Source organism: Scyliorhinus torazame, chromosome 6 (genome assembly GCF_047496885.1).
Source record: "Scyliorhinus torazame isolate Kashiwa2021f chromosome 6, sScyTor2.1, whole genome shotgun sequence".
Taxonomy (NCBI): Eukaryota; Metazoa; Chordata; class Chondrichthyes; order Carcharhiniformes; family Scyliorhinidae; genus Scyliorhinus; species Scyliorhinus torazame.
In genome coordinates, this window is record NC_092712.1 from 305,045,605 (window position 1) to 305,067,407 (window position 21,803).

At 48.1% G+C, this 21,803-nt stretch overlaps 1 protein-coding gene across 2 annotated transcripts in view; it reads left to right on the forward strand.

Moving 5' to 3' along the window:
• bphl (biphenyl hydrolase like) overlaps positions 1-20,901 on the forward strand; it is a 49,171-nt gene extending 28,270 nt beyond the window's left edge. For both annotated transcript variants that reach the window (XM_072509990.1, XM_072509991.1), the window contains exons 4-7: positions 10,712-10,865; positions 14,468-14,599; positions 20,099-20,222; positions 20,610-20,901. In XM_072509990.1, the coding sequence (XP_072366091.1) occupies positions 10,712-10,865; positions 14,468-14,599; positions 20,099-20,222; positions 20,610-20,706 (507 nt within the window). In that variant the 3' untranslated portion in view covers positions 20,707-20,901. The remainder of the gene's footprint in view (positions 1-10,711; positions 10,866-14,467; positions 14,600-20,098; positions 20,223-20,609) is intronic.
• The last annotated feature ends 902 nt before the right edge of the window (positions 20,902-21,803 follow it).

Genomic DNA, 21,803 nt, shown 5'->3' on the forward strand with positions numbered 1-21,803 from the left:
TTCAAAGGGCCCGTCGGGGCCTCCGATCCCATTAGCGAGTGAAGCATCGTGTTCACATATGTCCCGACGTCCGCCCCTTCTACGCCTTCGGGAAGACCCAGAACCCTTAAATTCTTCCTCCTCGAATTATTCTCCAGTACTTCCAGCCTTTCCACACACCTTTTGTGCTGCGCCTCGTGCGTCTCTGTCTTCACCACCAGGCCTTGTATTTCATCTTCGTTTTCAGCAGCCTTTGCCTTCACGACCCGAAGCTCCTGCTCTCGGGTCTTCTGCTCCTCCTTTAGCCCTTCAATCGCCTGTAATATCGGGGCCAACAACTCCTTCTTCACTTCCTTTTTCAGCTCTTCCACACAGCGCCGCAGGAACTCTTGTTGGTCTGGGCCCCATGACAAACGGCCACCTTCCGACGCCATCTTGCTTTGAGCTTGCCTTCCTTGCCGCTGCTCCAGAGGATCCTCCGCAATCCGGCTGCTATCCTCTCCTTTATCCATGCGTGTCCGGGGGGATTCCCTTCTAGTTTACCGCACAGTGTTTTTGGCCGTTTAAATTGCCGTTGGGGCTCCTTTTATGAGCCCAAAAGTCCGTTCCACCGGGAGCTGCCGAAACGTGCGACTTAGCTGGTCATCGCCGCACCCGGAAGTCAGGAGACACACCACTGTGTGAAGGACCAGGTTAGGTTAAGGAAGGGGTGGGTCGGGCAGGCTTTTCACTCGGGGTTTGATTTGAAATTGAGGGGAGTGGCGATTTTAATGAGCAAAAACATGGGATTCGTGAGTGCGAAGGAGGTGAGGGATCCAGGTGGGAGATATGTGATTGCGAGTGGGGTATTGGAAGGGGCACCAGTTGGTAAATGTGTATGCCCCAAATTCGGATGATGTGGGTTTTATGAGGGGGTTGCTGGCAGCAATCCCGGATTTGGCCACGTACCAGTTGATCGTGGGAGGAGATTTTAACTGTGTCCTGGAGCCGAGGGTGGATCGATCGAGCCCCAGGTTGATGGGTAGGGTAAGAATCGCAAGGGAGCTGGGGGGGGTTTATGGAGAGGATGGGTATGGTGGATCCATAGCGCTTTCAGAACTTAGGGGGAAGGGCGTATTCCTTCTTTTCACACGTCTATAAGGTGTATTCGAGGATTGATTACTTTGTAGTGAGTCAGGAGATTTTGGTTGGGGTGGAGGAGGCAGAGTATGCGGGGATAGTTAGCTCGGACCATGCACCCCACTGGCTGGATATTCGGTTCAGTACGGGACGAGAGCAGAGGCCGAGGTGGAGGTTTGACTCGGGGTTGTTGGCGGATGGAGGTTTTTGTGTTAAGGTGCGGTTGGCGATTAGGGATTACGTGGAGTTCAATCAGAATGGGGAGGTGTCGGCGGGCATTTTTTGGGAAGCACTGAAGGCAGTGGTCCGGGGAGAAATTATCTCATTTACGCTTCGTGCGAATAAGGAAAGGAGGGTGGGACATGACCGTCTAGTGAGCGAGTTAGTGGAGGTGGGCAGGGAATATTCGAGGGTGCCCACCATGGAGGGATTGGCGAGGAGGAAAAGGTTGCAGGGGCAATTTGACAGAGCTGACAACGGGGAGGGCGGTAGGGCAACTGCGTAGGGCAAGAGGGGTGCAATACGAGTATGGGGAGAAGGCGAGCCGCATGCTGGCGCACCAGCTGCGGAGGCCGGCTGCGTCCAGGGAAATATTGAAGATCTGGACTGGGGCTGGGGATGTGGTGTCAGAGCCAGGGAGATAAATGAGGCATTTAGAGAGTATTACCAGGTACTTTATGAGGCAGACCCAGGAGGAGAGGAGGGGGTCATGGGGTGGTTTCTGGATGAGCTGGAATTTCCCCAGGTGGAGGAAGCAAGAGGCAGGCGTTGGAGGAGCTCCTGGGGCTGAGGGAGGTGCTGGATAGTATCAGGGGTATGAAGTCAGGGAAGGCCCCTGGGCCAGATGGGTACCCGGCAGAATTTTATAAGGAATTTGCGGCGGACCTGGCACCACATCTGTTGGGGGCGTTTAATGAAGCATTGGAGAAGGGGGAGTTGCCGGAGACGATGAAGCAGGCAGCAATCACACTAATCCCCAATAAAGGGAAGGACCCGGTGGAATGTGGGTCGTGTAGACCCATATCACTATTGAACACGGATGTGAAAGTATTGGCTAAGTTGCTGGCGGGGAGGATAGAGGATTGTGTCCAGGGGTTGGTTGCAGAAGATCAAGCAGGCTTCGTGAAGGGCAGGCAGCTCGCGAGTAATATAAGACGGCAGTTGAATGTGGTGATGAATCTGTCGGGGGCTCTGGTACCGGAGGAGTGGTGTCCATGGACGCGGAGAAAGCATTTGATCGGGTGGAGTGGCGGTACTTGTTCGAAGTTTTGGGAAAGTTTGGGTTTGGGCCGAGATTTGTGGCGTGGGTGCGGTTGCTGTATGTGGCGCCAAGAGCGAGGGTGAGGACGAATGATATGAGCTCACAAAGCTTTGACTTACATGGGGGTACAAGGCAGGGGTGCCCGCTGTCGCCGTTATTGTTTGCACTGGCCATAGAGCCAATGGCGATGGCTCTCAGGGGGTCGGCAGAGTGGCAGGAGATAATGAGGGGACAGAGGGAGCATCGGGCGTCGCTCTATGCCGATGACCTCTTGCTGTATGTTCCGGATCCGTTGGAGAGTACGGGAAGGATTATGGGCCTGTTGGGGAGGTTTGGAGGGTTCTCGGGATACAAGCTGAATGTAGGGAAAAGCGAGGTATTCCCGGTGAATGAGCTGGCACAGCGGGCTAATTTAGGGGGGTTGCCATTTACGGTAGCGTGCGATAGGTTTCGGTATTTGGGGATTCAGGTAGCGAGGGAATGGACGGGGCTCCATAAGTGGAACTTAACAAAGCTGGTGGAGGAGGCCAGGGAGGATCTTAAGAGGTGGGATACACTGCACTTAGCGTTGGCGGGGAAGGTCCAAGTGGTGAAAATGAATATTCTGCCGAGGTTCTTGTTTATCTCTCAGGCTCTCCCGATCTTTATACCAAAGGCCTTTTTTCGGAAAGTGGACACAATCATCTCTGACTTTGTATGGGCGGGGAAGGTGCCGAGTGTGGGGAGGACCCTGCTGCAGAGGCAGAGGCAGCAGGGGGGGTTGGCGTTGCCAAACTTGCTTCATTATTATTGGGCGGCGAATGTGACAAGGTGCGGCGGTGGTGGGAAGGAAAAGGGGTAGAGTGGGTTAGGATGGAGGAGAAATCTTGTAAGGGGTCTAGTTTGAGGGCTATGGTGACGGCAGCATTGCCAATGGCTCCGGGTAGGTATTCAGGGAGTCCCGTGGTGCAGTCCACGGTGAAGATATGGAATCAGCTGAGGAAGCATTTTAGGGTGGAAGGGTTGTCGGTTCTAACGAATCATGGGTTTGAGCCGGGGGGGATGGACAGTGTATACAGGAGGTGGCGGGAAGTGGGGCTGGTCAAGGTGAGGGATTTGTATTTGGAGGAAGGGTTCGCCAGTCTGGAGGAGCTAAGGGAGAGGGAGAGCTGCCGAGGGGTAGTGAGTTCAGGTATCTACAGGTTAGGGACTTTGCATGAAAGGTCTGGAAGGGGTTCCCTAGATTGCCGAGATACACCCTGCTGTAGTGACTGCTGCTTCAGGATGTGGGGATATATATAAGTGGCTGGGGGAGCAGGAGGCGAGCGGGTGGTGAAGATCAAGGAGAAATGGGAAGCTGAGTTGGGAATGGAGATCAATTGGGGAGTATGGAGTGAGGCACTGCGAAGGATAAACGGGCCTCCTCTTGTGCAAGGATGAGCCTGATACAGTTTAAGGTGGTGCACATGGTGCATATGACTCGGGCGAGACTGAGTGGGTTCTTTCAGGGGGTAGCAGATGAGTGTGAGAGGTGTGGGCAGGGGCCAGCGAATCATGCGCACATGTTTTGGGGTTGCGAAAAATTGGGAAGATTCTGGGCGGGAGTGTTCGCGGTCTCAGCCAGGATAGCGGAGGAGGGAGTGGACCCGGACCCTTTGGTGGCGATATTTGGGGTTTCGGAGAAGCTGGAGCTCACGGAGAGGAGGAAGGCCGATGTCGTGGCCTTCGCCTCTCTGATTGCACGGCGGCGAATTTTGCTGGAGTGGCGGTCGGCATCGCCACCGGGGGTAGCAGCATGGTTGGGTGACCTGTATGACTTCCTGCGGTTAGAGAAGATAAAGTATGAGTTAAGGGGCTCAGCGGGGGGGTTTGAGAAAAGGTGGGGGATGTTTGTGACCGTGTTTGAAGAGCTGTTCGTCGCAAGGGGGTGGGATATGGGGCGGGGGGTGGGGGGGGGCGTTGATGGGTGATGGGGAGGGGGGGGGGTGAAAAGGGGAAAAGTCTGTACAAACTGTATAGTTGATTGTTGGGAAGAGTGTTTCCCGGGGTGTTTACTTGCTGTAACCTACTTTAATACAAGTTTGAATAAAACGCTAAAAAAAAAACAGCACCTTCCCCACCACAAATAATCTATCCTCAAATAGACCTTGTGGACCGAAGAGATAAAACGAATACTCCCGCTCTCCCGGGTGTAGAAACCGCCACGGGTCCACTCCTCCCATTTCCTCCATCAGTCCAGTCAACGTCTTCGCCACCGCCTGCCCCCCCCTCCCCGACTGGGCAAGCGAGAGCAGCCTTGGTTCCTGCACCAAGTCCCAGTCCCCACCCACTATCAGTTCATGTGAATCCAAGTCGGGAATGGCCCCACACACCTTCCTCACGAACCCTACCTCATCCCAGTTAGGGCCATACACGCTTGCCAATGCCACCAACCCCCCTTCCAATGCCCCTGTCACTATCACATCCACCTCAAAGTAAAAGTCTCTGGAGCTGTAGGTCACTCCCAACTTCACAGGATACACCGCGGAAAACCACACACCCCTGTTATACAGTGCCGTCTTCACTAGGCGGAAGGCCGCCTGCCTCCTCGCCAGTTCCACCATTAAGTCCTGGTATATACGTATTCCAACTCCAGCCCCCTGCACCTCCTGCTTCTGCTTTGCTCAACTCAGGACCTTCTCCTTCATCCCGTGTTATACCTGTGCATAACCTGTGGAAGCAAACAATCGCTGCTCTTGGCGGCTCATTCTCCTTTGGTTTAGGCCTCACGAACCGATGAGCCTGGTCCAGTTCATACCGAAAGGGATCATCTCCCCCCCCCCCCCCGCCACCAACTCTGCCAACACCTTGGCAAAGTTCTCCGTCGGCCTTGGGCCCTGCACCCCCTCGGGCAGGCCCACAATCCTCAAATTGTGCCGCCGCGATCGATTTTCCAAAACCTCCAATTTTGCTCACAGCCCTTTTGTTGGCCTCGGCCACCCCCTGCAGCTCCTCCCCCATCGAGGTGAGCCGATCGCTGTGCTGCGACATGGCCTCCTCCACTCCCCATTTTCTCACCCTGCTCCCGCACCTTGGCCGATGCCTTCGACACCGCCACCTTCACCGGGGTAATTGCCTCCCCCACCAATGCCACCGTCCTCTCCTTCCTCAACACCTCCATGTGCTTTGCGAACTGGAATGTTCTGCCTGAGAGGAGGTCGAGAGTGAATAGAATCAGGCAACTGGAGTATTTAATTTAGTTCCAATCGCACTTTAGGATGAACATTGGGTTCTCTGAGGGTGCAGAGAAGGTTTATCGGCTATCGGGATGAGGGATTTTAGCTACAAGTTTAGGTTTGAGGAGATGGGGTTTTACTCCTTGCAGGAAAGGGGATTAGAACATAGAACATAGAACAATACAGCGCAGTACAGGCCCTTCGGCCCACGATGTTGCACCGAAACAAAAGCCATCTAACCTACACTATACCATTAACATCCATATGTTTATCCAATAAACTTTTAAATGCCCTCAATGTTGGCGAGTTCACTACTGTAGCAGGTAGGGCATTCCACGGCCTCACTACTCTTTGCGTAAAGAACCTACCTCTGACCTCTGTCCTATATCTATTACCCCTCAGTTTAAAGTTATGTCCCCTCGTGCCAGCCATATCCATCCGCGGGAGAAGGCTCTCACTGTCCACCCTATCCAACCCCCTGATCATTTTGTATGCCTCTATTAAGTCTCCTCTTAACCTTCTTTTCTCCAACGAAAACAACCTCAAGTCCATCAGCCTTTCCTCATAAGATTTTCCCTCCATACCAGGCAACATCCTGGTAAATCTCCTCTGCACCCGCTCCAAAGCCTCCACGTCCTTCCTATAATGCGGTGACCAGAACTGTACGCAATACTCCAAATGCGGCCGTACCAGAGTTCTGTACAGCTGCAACATGACCTCCCGAATCCGGAACTCAATCCCTCTACCAATAAAGGCCAACACTCCATAGGCCTTCTTCACAACCCTATCAACCTGGGTGGCAACTTTCAGGGATCTATGTACATGGACACCTAGATCCCTCTGCTCATCCACACTTTCAAGAACTTTACCATTAGCCAAATATTCCGCATTCCTGTTATTCCTTCCAAAGTGAATCACCTCACACTTCTCTACATTAAACTCCATTTGCCACCTCTCAGCCCAGCTCTGCAGCTTATCTATATCCCTCTGTAACCTGCTACATCTTTCCACACTATCGACAACACCACCGACTTTAGTATCGTCTGCAAATTTACTCACCCACCCTTCTGCGCCTTCCTCTAGGTCATTGATAAAAATGACAAACAGCAACGGCCCCAGAACAGATCCTTGTGGTACTCCACTTGTGACTGTACTCCATTCTGAACATTTCCCATCAACCACTACCCTCTGTCTTCTTTCAGCTAGCCAATTTCTGATCCACATCTCTAAATCACCCTCAATCCCCAGCCTCCGTATTTTTTGCAATAGCCTACCGTGGGGAACCTTATCAAACGCTTTGCTGAAATCCATATACACCACATCAACTGCTCTACCCTCGTCTACCTGTTCAGTCACCTTCTCAAAGAACTCAATAAGGTTTGTGAGGCATGACCTACCCTTCACAAAGCCATGCTGACTATCCCTGATCATATTATTCCTATCTAGATGATTATAAATCTTGTCTCTTATAATCCCCTCCAAGACTTTACCCACTACAAACGTGAGGCTCACCGGTCTATAGTTGCCGGGGTTGTCTCTGCTCCCCTTTTTGAACAAAGGGACCACATTTGCTGTCCTCCAGTCCTCTGGCACTATTCCTGTAGCCAATGATGACATAAAAATCAAAGCCAAAGGCCCAGCAATCTCTTCCCTGGCCTCCCAGAGAATCCTAGGATAAATCCCATCAGGTCCCGGGGGCTTATCTATTTTCAGCCTGTCCAGAATTGCCAACACCTCTTCCATACGTACCTCAATGCCATCTATTCTATTAGCCTGGGGCTCAGCATTCTCCTCCACAACATTATCTTTTTCCTGAGTGAATACTGACGAAAAATATTCATTTAGTATCTCGCCTATCTCTTCAGACTCCACACACAATTTCCCATCCCTGTCCTTGACTGGTCCTACTCTTTCCCTAGTCATTCGCTTATTCCTGACATACCTATAGAAAGCTTTTGGGTTTTCCTTGATCCTTCCTGCCAAATACTTCTCATGTCCCCTCCTTGCTCGTCTTAGCTCTCTCTTTAGATCCTTCCTCGCTACCTTGTAACTATCCATCGCCCCAACCGAAACTTCACACTTCATCTTCACATAGGCCTCCTTCTTCCTCTTAACAAGAGATTCCACTTCCTTGGTAAACCACGGTTCCCTCGCTCGACGCCTTCCTCCCTGTCTGACCGGTACATACTTATCAAGAACACGCAGTAGCTGATCCTTGAACAAGCCCCACTTATCCAGTGTGCCCAACACTTGCAGCCTACTTCTCCACCTTATCCCCCCCAAGTCACGTCTAATGGCATCATAATTGCCCTTCCCCCAGCTATAACTCTTGCCCTGCGGTGTATACTTATCCCTTTCCATCATTAACGTAAACGTCACCGAATTGTGGTCACTGTCCCCAAAGTGCTCTCCTACCTCCAAATCCAACACCTGGCCTGGTTCATTACCCAAAACCAAATCCAACGTGGCCTCGCCTCTTGTTGGCCTGTCAACATATTGTTTCAGGAAACCCTCCTGCACACACTGTACAAAAAACGACCCATCTATTGTACTCGAACTATATCTTTTCCAGTCAATATTTGGAAAGTTAAAGTCTCCCATAATAACTACCCTGTTACTTTCGCTCATATCCAGAATCATCTTTGCCATCCTTTCCTCTACATCCCTAGAACTATTAGGAGGCCTATAAAAAACTCCCAACAGGGTGACCTCTCCTTTCCTGTTTCTAACTTCAGCCCATACTACCTCGGAAGAAGAGTCCCCATCTAGCATCCTCTCCGCCACCGTAATACTGCTCTTGACTAGCAGCGCCACACCTCCCCCTCTTTTGCCTCCTTCTCTGAGCTTACTAAAACACCTAAACCCCGGAACCTGCAACATCCATTCCTGTCCCTGCTCTATCCATGTCTCCGAAATGGCCACAATATCGAAGTCCCAGGTACCAACCCATGCTGCCAGTTCCCCTACCTTGTTTCGTATACTCCTGGCATTGAAGTAGACACACTTCAAACCACCTACCTGAACACTGGCCCCCTCCTGCGACGTCAAATCTGTGCTCCTGACCTCTATACTCTCATTCTCCCTTACCCTAAAACTACAATCCAGGTTCCCATGCCCCTGCTGCATTAGTTTAAACCCCCCCAAAGAGCACTAACAAATCTCCCCCCCAGGATATTTGTGCCCCTCAGGTTCAGATGTAGACCATCCTGTCTGTAGAGGTCCCACCTTCCCCAGAAAGAGCCCCAGTTATCCAGAAATCTGAATCCCTCCCGCCTGCACCATCCCTGTAGCCACGTGTTTAAATGCTCTCTCTCCCTATTCCTCATCTCACTATCACGTGGCACGGGCAACAACCCAGAGATAACAACTCTGTTTGTTCTAGTTCTGAGCTTCCATCCTAGCTACCTGAAAGCCTGCCTGACATCCTTGTCAACTTTCCTACCTATGTCGTTAGTGCCAATGTGGACCACGACTTGGGGCTGCTCCCCCTCCCCCTAAGGACCCGGAAAACACGATCCGAGACATCACGTACCCTTGCACCTGGGAGGCAACATACCAAACGTGAGTCTCTCACGCTCCCACAAAATCTCCTATCTGTGCCCCTGACTATAGAGTCGCCAATTACTAATGCTCTGCTCCTCTCCCCCCTTCCCTTCTGAGCAACAGGGACAGACTCCGTGCCAGAGGCCCGTACCCCATGGCTTACCCCTGGTAAGTCGTCCCCCCCACAAGTATCCAAAGCGGTATACTTGTTTCTCAGGGGAACGAACGCAGGGGATCCCTGCACTGACTGCTTTTTCCCAGTCCCTCTTACAGTTACCCACCTATCTCCAATCTTTGGTGTAACTAATTCCCTGAAGCGCCTATCTATGACCCCTTCTGCCTCCCGAATGATCCGAAGTTCTTCCAACTCCAGCTCCAGTTCCCTAACTCGGTCTTGGAGGAGCTGGAGATGGCAGCACTTCCTGCAGGTAAAATCAGCAGGGACACTAACTGCATCCCTCACCTCAAACATCCTGCAGGAGGAACATTGCACTCCCTTCCCTGCCATTCCTCTAACTTTCTACCAAGATCTGGCTAACAACTAAATTAAATTTTTATAAAAAATAATAATAATATAATAAAATATGGTACTTACCTCAGACCAATGGGTTTTATTATTAGGTTAGAGGAGGAGGGCGGGTGGGAGACACTACACGTGTAGTGTCTCGGGTTTCCTCTCCACCAGAATTTATTGGTGAGGGTCTTCCCAGACGTCCGCGGGTCGACTTCCTGTTCCCGCCTAAAAAACTAATTAAAAAAAAAAGAAAAATTCTCAGCTCCTGCTGAAATTGACTAACCAGCCAGCTCCACTCCCGCCGAAATCGACTGGCCTGCCCCTGCAAAGACAAGTGCTTTTAAAGGACAGACTTACCTCCCAGCAACCACTTCCGCAATGCTCCCGCTGAAACTGACTCACCAGCTGTTCTCACGCCGAAATCGACTGGCCTGCCCCTGCAAAGACAAGTGCTTTTAAAGGACAGACTTACCTCCCAGCAGCCACTTCCGCAATGCTCCCGCTGAAACTGACTCACCAGCTGTTCTCACGCCGAAATCGACTGGCCTGCCCCTGCAAAGACAAGTGCTTTTAAAGATTGACTTACCTCCCAGCAGCCACTTCCGCAATGCTCCCGCTGAAACTGACTCACCAGCTGTTCTCACGCCGAAATCGACTGGCCTGCCCCTGCAAAGACAAGTACTTTTAAAGGTTGACTTACCTCCCAGCACCCTCCTTCCGCAATGCTCCCGCTGAAACTGACTCACCAGCTGTTCTCCCGCCGAAATCGACTGGCCTGCCCCTGCAAAGACAAGTGCTTTTAAAGGTTGACTTACCTCCCAGCAGCCACTTCCGCAATGCTCCCGCTGAAACTGACTCACCAGCTGTTCTCATGCCGAAATCGACGAAAAGGGGAGATTTGAAGCAGTGTCCAAGGTAATGACAGGTAAATAAACTAACGGGGTGACCGGAATTGAGTAGAGAAATGGGACTGACTGGATTGCTGTGCAGAGAGCTGGCAGCGGCTTGATGGGTTGAATGGTTTCATTCTGTGCCGCAATGACTCTATATCTATATTCTCATGCCATGGCAAACTCTCATGAATCTTGCCATTCTTTCCAGGCATTGCACTTCAGGAGATTTTCTCTTCTGGGTTGGAGTGACGGTGGAATTTCTGCTCTAATCGCCGCCTCGAAATATCCCAGCCTGGTTCGCAAACTGGTTGTGTGGGGGGCAAATGCTTATCTTACTCCGGAAGACATAAAACTTTATAACAGTGAGTATGCTCGTTTGGTGGTGCTATTATAGGAAATACTTATAGACAAGAATCCCACAACCTCCCCAAACACACTACACGCCTGCGGGGCCTAAAATCCGATTCCCCAGACAGGTGAGCCTCCTGTGGAGGTACAAAAGGCATTTGTATCTCGTTGAACCTGTTGAAATGAAGCCTGAGGCCTAGTTTCGAACTGGCCTCTGGCTGTTGGTTTGCGCCTGCGTAACCTCTGGGTCGAAAATAATTTTACGCCATGAGCTTTAAATATCCCTCATGGCAGTCACTCAGAATTCAAGGCCCTTAACTTATGAGAGAAGATTCCTTCTCAGTGTGAATTTCAAAACCCTGGGATTAATGAAACAAAATCAGTGACTGGCAGTTGAAAAGTGAACAGTTGTATTCTTGCAGGCACAGGGTTTGCATCTTACTCTTTCAGTTTCCCTCGTGTGTTTTTAAAATCCCATTTGGATCCATAAGAACGAGGAGCAGGAGTAGGCCGTCTGTCCCCTCGAGCCTGCTCCGCCATTCAACCAGATCATGGCTGATCATTTTGTGGACTCAGCTCCACTTACCCACCCGCTCAGCATACCCTTAATTCCTTTACTGTTCAAAGATATCTCCACCTTTGCCTTCAAAACATTTAACAAGGTAGCCTCAACTGCTTCACTGGGCAGTGAATTCCACAGAACCCCATAGAACAGAGCTCCCCAAACTGGGGTCTTGATTCCTCCCCAGTGCGGTTATGAGATGGGAGTTTGAGGTTGCGAGTCTGAAGGATTAATGGTTGTGTGGTGGTGTGTATTAGGGGTAATACGGTACACCATGAATGCCGAGGAGCTATTGGAGGGCAGATGCTGGGTCCCGATTGGATCTGCCGCCTACTGGGCTCCACCCAGATAGGCGGGGTATAAGAACCCGGTTTACTCCCCGCAGCTGCATTCTGTGACTGAGCTGCTGGGGAACGAGTCTGAACAAGTCTGCTCAATAAAGCCTCGATTGAAGTTCTCTCCGTCTCGCCTCGTGTGTGATCGATGGTGCTCCAGGTTGCCATGGAGCTCCGACTCAAGTTTAACAGCTGCCAAGTCCCTGAACATTCTACGTCTAAATAAAATAGCTCTTGGCCTAAATGATCAACGAGGTCATGAATCCTGCAAAAGGCAGTTATTAAGGTACATTGTTAAAAATCCCTGAAGATTTAACGCTCCAACCCTGGCCCCTCTCACAGGCCCTCCCCCCACCCCACCCCTACTCTCCCAGGCCACTCTCCTCTCCCACTCGCACAGCTCCCATGGGGGGGGGGGGGGTCCCAATTAAGCGGAAAGGAGTCCATTTGGGGAACAACAGCTGTGTGGGGAGGGGTTGCTCCATCTTCACTGCCGTCTCACTGCATCCTCAATGATACCTAAATGCCCCCACGGCCCTAACGCACAACCCCCCACCCCCCCACAACAAGCTCAGGCTGGGTGGTGAGTGAAGAATCCAGCCCTTAATCCAGCAGCACACCTGAAGGCAGGACTTGCATTTATATAGCACCATTCACAACCACAGGACATCCCAAAAGGGCTTTACTGCCAGAGAAATGTTTTTTGTTTTGAAACCCAGTCTCCCAGCATCGCAGGAAATGAGGCAGCCAAGATGGCGCACATCGGGCAGTGCTGCCCTCCCGCCCTCCTGCACTGGAGTGTCATACCCGATTTGTTTGTGCTCGAGTGCTGGAATGGGACCTGTGACTCAAGGGTGAGCATGCTGACCACTGAACCGTGGCTGAAACAACTCGATAAAGGAAAGCCAACCTGATGTGTTGAATCTTTTCCCCCTTTTGTTCACCGTCTGCTCAATGCGAGACTGCGAACTGGCCGAGGCTGAGGGATCAAATCCGTACAGCATTTCACTGCAAAAGTGTTATCACACAATGTTACTGCACAACTGCATTTAATCCTAAAGCCCTCAATCACGCACTAATACATAGATTACGGACGACTATTGTGAGACATTTACAAAATACCACTGCCTCACCCAGCTGCTGTGAAGACTTTGTCCTTTCTGGAGGGCATGTCTTATGAAGAAAGGTTGAGGGAGCTAGGGCTTTTCTCACTGGAGCGAAGAAGGCAGAGAGGTGACTTGATAGAGGTGTACAAGGTGATGAGAGGCATGGATAGAGTGGATATCCAGAGACTTTTCCCCAGGGTGTAAATGGCTGTCACGAGGAGACATAATTTCAAGGTGATTGGAGGAAGGTATAGGGGTGATGTCAGAGGTAGGTTCTTTACACAGAGAGTGGTGGGTGTGTGGAATGCACTGCCAGCAGAGGTGGTGGAGTCAGAGTCATTAGGGACATTTAAGCGACTCTTAGACAGACACATGGACAGCAGAAAATTGACGGGGTGTAGGTTAGGTTGATCTTAGATTAGGATAAATGATCGGCACAACATCGTGGGCTGAAGGGCCTGGACTGTGCCGTACTGTTCTATGTTCTATGTTCTTTCTAACCGGGAATACTGAATATCGCATGTGTTCTCCGAACAGTTTGTGCACAAAATTCTACAAGGGCTTTCCCTGACCTGCATCCATAAGGATGCCAAGTCGCAGAAGCTGGTCCTTCCTGATAATTGGATACTCAACCCAGTGGTGAATTTATGAAACTAGATGTAAATCCTTTCCTTGATAATTGGTTTATTTACAGAACGCAGCATCACACTTACCCTCCTCTACCTACCAAATAAAGTGTCCCAGCAGTCTCTCTTTGTAAATACTCAAAGTACTAAATAACCACCGCCCTTTACATATGTACCATATGTTATGGGCCAGGGTTCAGAAAACTCCAAAGTATATTATGGAGTTCACCTGACCTACAGCTGTTTATTGATTTTGGCTGGGGTGAGCACAAGGGCCTGCCTGTCCGGTGTTATTCAACAGAATTCTTAGACGCTTTTAATCAAAAAACAAGCTTTATTCTACGAATTTAGTTAACATTTGTATAAAACCACGCAGTAAGACTTTTTAATCAACTACAAACATAAAGACCCCACACAGCTACAGTAATCTCTGTATAACCTTGAATGAATTCCCCCTTAACTGTTCCAATTCAATAACAAAATCCAAGTAAAACCAGAAACCCCTTTTCAAAGGTGTGGCCCAGCACACGGCACTCTTACTGGTATGAGACTTGTTATTGACACTCTTGTTCCTCTTTTCAAAGATTTGAATTCCTTCCAGAGAGCAATTATCTCTCAGGTTATCAAGCAGTCTGGAAACAGCTTTTTAAAATGAAGATGGAGAGACACTTCTTTCAACCTGTGCAGCTCAAAACCAGTCCAAACTCAAAGCGAAAGTAAAAAACTCAGAGCCACAGCCCAGCTCCACCCACACAATGACATCACTGAAGCCATATGATAAGACAAAAACATTTCTTAAAGGGACTCCCGTGACACTTAATATAATGAACATACCATTTTACCACTTTACATCATTTCATCATTCTCACCATTTTCCTAACAAGGTTACAATGGGCGACAGGGCGAACAGCCTAGACTTTCCCCATTAATTTGTGGCAGTGTTACTTCTCCGGAATATTGATCTTCACCAATCCTGCTTGATTCCAGGTGTTCGCGATGTCTCAAAGTGGAGCGAAAAGATGAGAAAGCCCCTGGAGGAGATGTACGGGGCTGAAACTTTCGCTAAGACCTGGGCTGCCTGGATAGATGGTGTCAGTGAAATTGAAAAAAGATCAGATGGTAAGATCAATGTGGGAGACAAAGATGATGCAGGATTTCAAAGATCGGGAAATGTTGATTTTTTTTTTTCAATTGTTTCCTATTAATTTGTCTCAGTACAAATTACAGTATGAGCCCAAATAAAGCAGAAAAATAATAGAGATGCTGGAAATACTGGTGCGATTCTGGTCTCTTGTGAGACCCATAGCATTAGTCTTGAATTAACCTTGTGCCAGGATGCCATTAGCTAGAATCCTATTCTAGACTTGAGAACAAAAGAGTAACCCCTCCATTGCTGGCATGGGGCTCATAATGTGGACACTTCCTTTTCTTCTGGTGTGAATCCCCAAATCCCAGCTACCACTTGTCTTCTGAGTTCTTTTTTAAATTCATTTATGGGCCCTGGATATCGCCGCGTAAATGGATAACTAGCGAAAGAGTGGTGCCATTAAGGTCCACGGTGGGTAATTGGTGTGTGGATCTGGGGGACGTAGGTAGGATTCTAAATGAATACTTTGTGTTGTGTTCACTCCTGAGATGGACAGTGTGGGTATAGAAATCAGGGAGAAGGATTGTGATAAAATTTAAGAAATTAACATAGATAGAGAGGAGGTTCTGAGTGCTCTGGCAGGCTTCAACGTCAATAAATCCACATGAAATGTATCCCAGGCTGTTGGAGTGAGGCAAGCAAGAAAATAGCAGGACCGCTGGCAATAATTTTCAATTCCTCTCTGGCCACAGGAGAGGTGCCGGAGGACTGGAGGATAGCCAGTGTGGTTCCATTATTCAAGAAGGGAGGAAAGGATAAACCAGGAAACTACAGGCCAGTCAGTCTAACCTCAGTGATGGGGAAGCTATTGGAAGCAATTCTGAGAGACAGAATTAATCTGCATTTGGAGAGGCAGGGATTAATCAAGAACAGTCAGCATGGTTTTGTTAAGGGAAGGTCATGTCTCACCATTTTCAAAGAGGTGACCAGGTGTGTAGATAAGGACAATGCGTTTGATGTAGTCTACTTGGACTTCAGAGGGCTTTTGATAAGATCCTACATGGGAGATGATAGCAAAGGTAAGAACCCATGGGATCCAAGGAAATTTGGCAAATTGGATCCAAAATTGTCTGAGTGGCAGGAAGCAGGGGGTGATGGTCGAGGGGTGTTTTTCTGACTGGAAGCCTGTGTCCAGTGGGGTCCCACAGGGATCATAGAACATAGAACATTACAGCGCAGTACAGGCCCTTCGGCCCTCGATGTTGCGCCGACCTGTGAAACCACTCTAAAGCCCATCTACACTATTCCCTTATTGTCCATATGTCTATCCAATGACCATTTGAATGCCCTTAGTGTTGGCGAGTCCACTACTGTTGCAGGCAGGGCATTCCACGCCCTTACTACTCACTGAGTAAAGAACCTACCTCTGACATCTGTCTTATATCTATCTCCCCTCAATTTAAAGCTATGCCCCCTCGTGCTAGACATCACCATCCGAGGAAAAAGGCTCTCACTGTCCACCCTATCCAATCCTCTGATCATCTTGTATGCTTCAATTAAGTCACCTCTTAACCTTCTTCTCTCTAACGAAAATAGCCTCAAGTCCCTCAGCCTTTCCTCATAAGATCTTCCCTCCATACCAGGCAACATTCTGGTAAATCTCCTCTGCACCCTTTCCAATGCTTCCACATCCTTCCTATAATGCAGCGACCAGAATTGCACGCAATACTCCAAATGCGGCCGCACCAGAGTGTTGTATAGCCTCATGGCTCCTAAACTCAATCCCTCTACCAATAGAAGCTAACACACCGTACGCCTTCTTAACAACCCTCTCAACCTGGGTGGCAACTTTTAGGGATCTATGTACATGGATACCGAGATCTCTCTGCTCATCCACACTGCCAAGAATCTTACCATTAGCCCAGTACTCAGTCTTCCTGTTATTCCTTCCAAAATGAATCACCTCACACTTTTCTGCATTAAACTCCATTTGCCACCTCTCAGCCCAGCGCTGCAGCTTATCTATGTCCCTCTGTAACTTGTAACATCCTTCCGCACTGTCCACAACTCCACCCACTGTAGTGTCATCTGCAAATGTACTCATCCATCCTTCTACACCCTCCTCCAGGTCATTTATAAAAATGACAAACAGCAGTGGCCCCAAAACAGATCCTAGTGGTACACCACTAGTAACTGGACTCCAGTCTGAACATTTCCCATCAACCACCACCCTTTGAGTTCTTCCAGGTAGCCAATTTCTGATCCAAACTGCTAAATCACCCTGAATCCCATGCCTCCGTATTTTCTGCAGTAGCCTACCATGGGGAACCTTATCAAACGCTTTACTGAAATCCATATATACCACATCAACTGCTTTACCCTCATCCACCTGTTTGGTCACCTTCTCAAAGAACTCTATAAGGTTTGTGAGGCACGACCTACCCTTCACAAAACCGTGTTGACTATCTCTAATCAAATTATTCCTTTCCAGATGATTATACATCCTATCTCTTATAAACCTTTCCAAGATTTTTCCCACAACAGAAGTAAGGCTCACTGGTCTATAGTTACCGGGGTTATCTCTACTCCCCTTCTTGAACAAGGGGACAACATTTGCTATCCTCCAGTCTTCTGGCACTATTCCTGTAGACAAAGATGACTTAAAGATCAAGGCCAAAGGCTCAGCAATCTCCTCCCTAGCTTCCCAGAGAATCCTAGGATAAATCCCATCTGGCCCAGGTGACTTATCTATTTTCACACTTTCCAGAATTGCTAACACCTCCTCCTTATGAACCTCAAGCCCTTCTAGTCTAGTAGCCTGAATCTCAGTATTCTCCTCGACAACATTGTCTTTTTCAGTGTTGGGGGCCCTTGCTGTTTGTGGATTATATAAATGATTTAGATATGAATGTAGGAGGGTTGATCAGTAGGTTCGCAGATGATATGAAAATTGGTGGGTGGTAAATAGTGAGGAGGATAGCCTTGGATTACAGGCGGGTATAGACGGGCTGGTCATATGGGCTGATCAGTGGCAAATGGAATTCAGCCAGATAAGTGTGAGGTGATGAACTTGGGCAGGACAAACAAGTCAAGGGAATACATGATAAACGGCAGGACCCTGGGAAGCACCGAGTATCAGAGGGACCTTGGTGAGTATGTCCACTGGCCCCTAAATGTAGCAGGGTAGGTGAACAAAATGATTAAGAAGACATATGATATACTTGCCTTCATTACCGACGAATAGAGTTTAAGAACAGGGAGGTTATGCTGCAACTGTATAAAATGTTGGTTTGGCCTCACCTAGAGCATTGTGTGCAGTTCTGGAATCCACATTATAGGAGGGATGTGATAGAGCTGGAAGGGGGACAGAGGAGATTTACCAGGATGTTGCCTGGGCTGGAGAGCTTTAGTTATGAAGAGAGATTGGACAGACTGGGGTTGTTTTCCTCGGAGCAGAGGAAACTGTGGGTGGGACATGATTGAGATGGATAAAATTATGGGGGCATAGATAGAGTAGCGGAGGGATCAATGATTTCGGGGACATTGATTTAAGTTAAAGGTTTAGTGGGAATGTGAGGAAAACATTTTCACCCAGAGCCGAGTGGGAGTCTGGAAGTCGCTGCCTGAAAGGGTGGTGGAGACAGAGACCCTCAAGACATTTAAGAAATATTTAGATGTGCACGTGTATACAAGTGCTGGAAAATGGGATTAGAATACTTAGATGGTTGTTTTTACCCAGTGCAAACGCGATGGGCCAGCATTTATTGCCCATTCCTAATTGCCCTTGAACTAAGTGGTGTGTTAGGCCATTTAAGAGTTAACCAGACTTCTGTGGATTTGGAGTCCATGTAGACCAGACAAGGGAAGAATGGCATATTTGCTACCTAACAGGACATTAATGATGGAAATGGGTTTTTAATGACAATGGTTTCATGGTTATCTTAGACTTTATCAATTAAAATTTCACTATCTACTGTGTTGGGCTTTGAACCTGTGTCCCCAAGAATATCACCCTGGGCCTCTGGATCACTAGTCCAGTGCCAATGCCACTACACCACCACCTCCCCACTCGTCCCTTGCTGGGCTACAGTTGCAGATCATCAATTAATCAAAATACGAGTCTTCAGTCAGTGACTCGGTGGCAGAGGAGTAAATCGCAAGATCCAATTCTGTCTCCAACTGGCATCCACATTTCTAGCAAGTGTTAATCATCAGTGCGAAGAGAGGAACCATAAGGCATAATCTCGCCCTCTGTAACCAGATTGTTCTGGTTAACAGTAGCCCACTCGAACAGTTGCTCACGTCACTCATCACAGGTCAGGTTCCTGTCAATATTGTTCTCTAAGTAAATTCAGGTGAACCTGAGGAAATTCCTGTGTGTTAAACATTGTCTTCAATCTCCACCCTAAAACCAATTCAATGTTATACACAGCTGTACATATTGCTCTCTGATAAATTAATCCTTAACCTGGAGCCAAATCAGGTACAGAGAGAGAAATAAACAAGGGAGAAAGAAAAAAAGATGTGGGAAAGGAAAATATTTTTTAAAATGTAAAATTTGTTATTTTTTAAATCTCTAAGGACAATTTACAACCTGAAGGAATGAGACACCACAGTTTTAAATTGTTCGATTTCTGGGTAGGAGAACTTGATTGGCAATGAATTAATAATGGTTATGTTGTTAAAATTTACACATAATCACCAGATTTATTTTTCTGTGGCAAGTTTAATGGACAGTTATTGTGCAAATTCAGCAGGTCGGAGACGGCGGGCGATGGGGGTGGGGGTCAGATAAAGTTTGGGCGAAGCATACGGAAGGACACCACATTGTCCAACAAATTCTGGGGATTCCCAACTCGCAGCGTATTGCTCCATCCGCGGAGTTTGCTGAGAGATTTGCACGTTAATAATGGCCTGTGTCATGAACAGGCCCTTACTTTTTGAACAAGTTTCTACTCAAGAGAAATTTTTCATTTGGTTCCCGAGTAACATGATGTGTCTTTACAACATTATCTTTTTCAGACAGAAAGAGACTGTGTTCATGAATTTTTAAGAAGTGTTGGAAATCCAAGGAAATTGGATGGGCCCATGAGATGAAAATTTTCATGAAATGAAAATCACTTATTGTCACAAGTAGGCTTCAAATGAAGTTACTGTGAAAAGCCCCTAGTCGCCACATTCCGGCGCCTGTTCGGGGAGGCTGGTATGGGAATTGAACCATGCTGCTGGCCTGCCTTGGACTGCTTTCAAAGTCAGCTTTTTAGCCCTGTGCTAAACCAGCCCCTGGTTGTGTGGATAGAGCAAGAGGAATAGGCCTGAGTACAGAGAGCTGGCATTGGCTCAATGGGCTGAATAGCCTCCTTCTGTGCCATAATGTGTACAGAACATTTGTAAAGTAACACTAAAACTCGATCTTTTAATTGGCATTTGAATATGAGAGAACATGTCAGCATAAAAAGCGGGAGTGCTTTTTTAAATTCTGCATTGCCATCTGACACATACTCACTTTGTTCATGTGTTTTCTGCAATAGGAAATATTTGTAAAGAAGTTCTTCCGCAAGTCAAATGCCCGACACTCATAATTCACGGAGAGAAAGACCCAATGATGCCGGGTTTTCACGCAGACTACCTGCACAAGCACATCAAGGGGTCCAGGTGAGGCTGTGAGGAGATTTAATTAACAATATGGAAAGGAAAGCTCTGTTGCAGTGGGACTAATTGTGTAGCTGTTTCCAAGAGCTAGCACAGACAAAGGACCAAATGACCTCTTTCCCTGCTGTGTTGAGATTATGTGCAGAACAGTGCAAGTCACATTTACATGATATTTCTTACCTCCTGTTCAAAGGGCTCCTACACCCAGTAGAGTTAAGGGTAATTGTATCAATTTGTGCTCCTTCTGTCGAGCCACATCCACCAGAGGTGCTTGTCAGGAATTAGGTGATTGTACAATTACCTCTATGGTCCGGACTTTACCGGAAGTTCTTTCACACTCGCCATCTCTTAACTGATTCTGAAGTTTTAAAAAAATGTTTCTGTCTACAGACTGCACGTGATGGCAGAAGGAAAACACAACCTACATCTGCGCTTTGCTGAAGAATTCAACAGTCTTGTGGAAGAGTTTTTAATGTCACAAGACTGACCGGTTGTGTGTTAATGCCGGCATCGTAATCAGAACACAGTCACAGTCTGTAACCGGGGCATTGTCAATTAAAGATGATTTTGTGTTCCGATGCTGTGGTCTAAATGAGACACAGAATACACTTGAACGAAACACAAATATCACCTGTGGAATCGCTCAGGTCATCCATTTTAAAATAAAAACATAAAAAATGTATTTTGCCATTGAGTCTTTCAAGTCCGTCAAATATTAGTTCAAATAGAAATGGTAAAATTTAAACCCTTCACTAATCCTCCTGTTGCTATGTATAATAAGAAGTCTTGCAACACCAGGTTAAAGTCCAACTGGTTTGTTTCAAACACTAGCTTTTGGAGCACTGCTCCTTCCTCAGGTGAATGAAGAGGTATGTTCCAGAAAAATATATATAGACAAATTCAAAGATGCCAGACAATGCTCAGAATGCAAGCATTTACATAGAAAATACAGCACAGACCAGGCCCTTCGGCCCACAATGTTGTGCCGAACCTTTGTCCTAGATTAATCATAGATTATCATTGAATTTACAGTGCAGAAGGAGGCCATTCGGCCCTTTGAGTCTGCACCAGCTCTTGGAAAGAGCACCCTACCCAAACTCAACACCTCCACCCAACACCAAGGGCAATTTTGGACATTAAGGGCAATTTATCATTGGCCAATTCACCTAAAATAAAAACATAAAAAATTTATTTTGCCATTGCAGGTAATTAAGTCTTTACAGATCCAGAGATGGGGTAACCCCAGGTTAAAGAGGTGTGAATTGTGTCAAGCCAGGACAGTTGGTAGGATTTCGCAGGCCAGATGGTGGGGGATGAATGTAATGCGACATGAATCCCAGGTCCCGGTTGAGGCCGCACTCATGTGTGCGGAACCAAGCTCGCATTCTAAGCATTGCTTAGAATAAGCTGGAACCCTTGCGCTGTGAAGCCACAGTGCTATCCACTTGTGCTACCATGCTGCCCTGTTAGACAGGGGGCCTCAACAGGGAACACGTGGCTGAGGCAGCACATAGCCCCGTTTTGTGCACTAAGGAATTCCGCTCGCCGGAACCCCTCAGCATGGTGAGAGATTGCACCCCGACC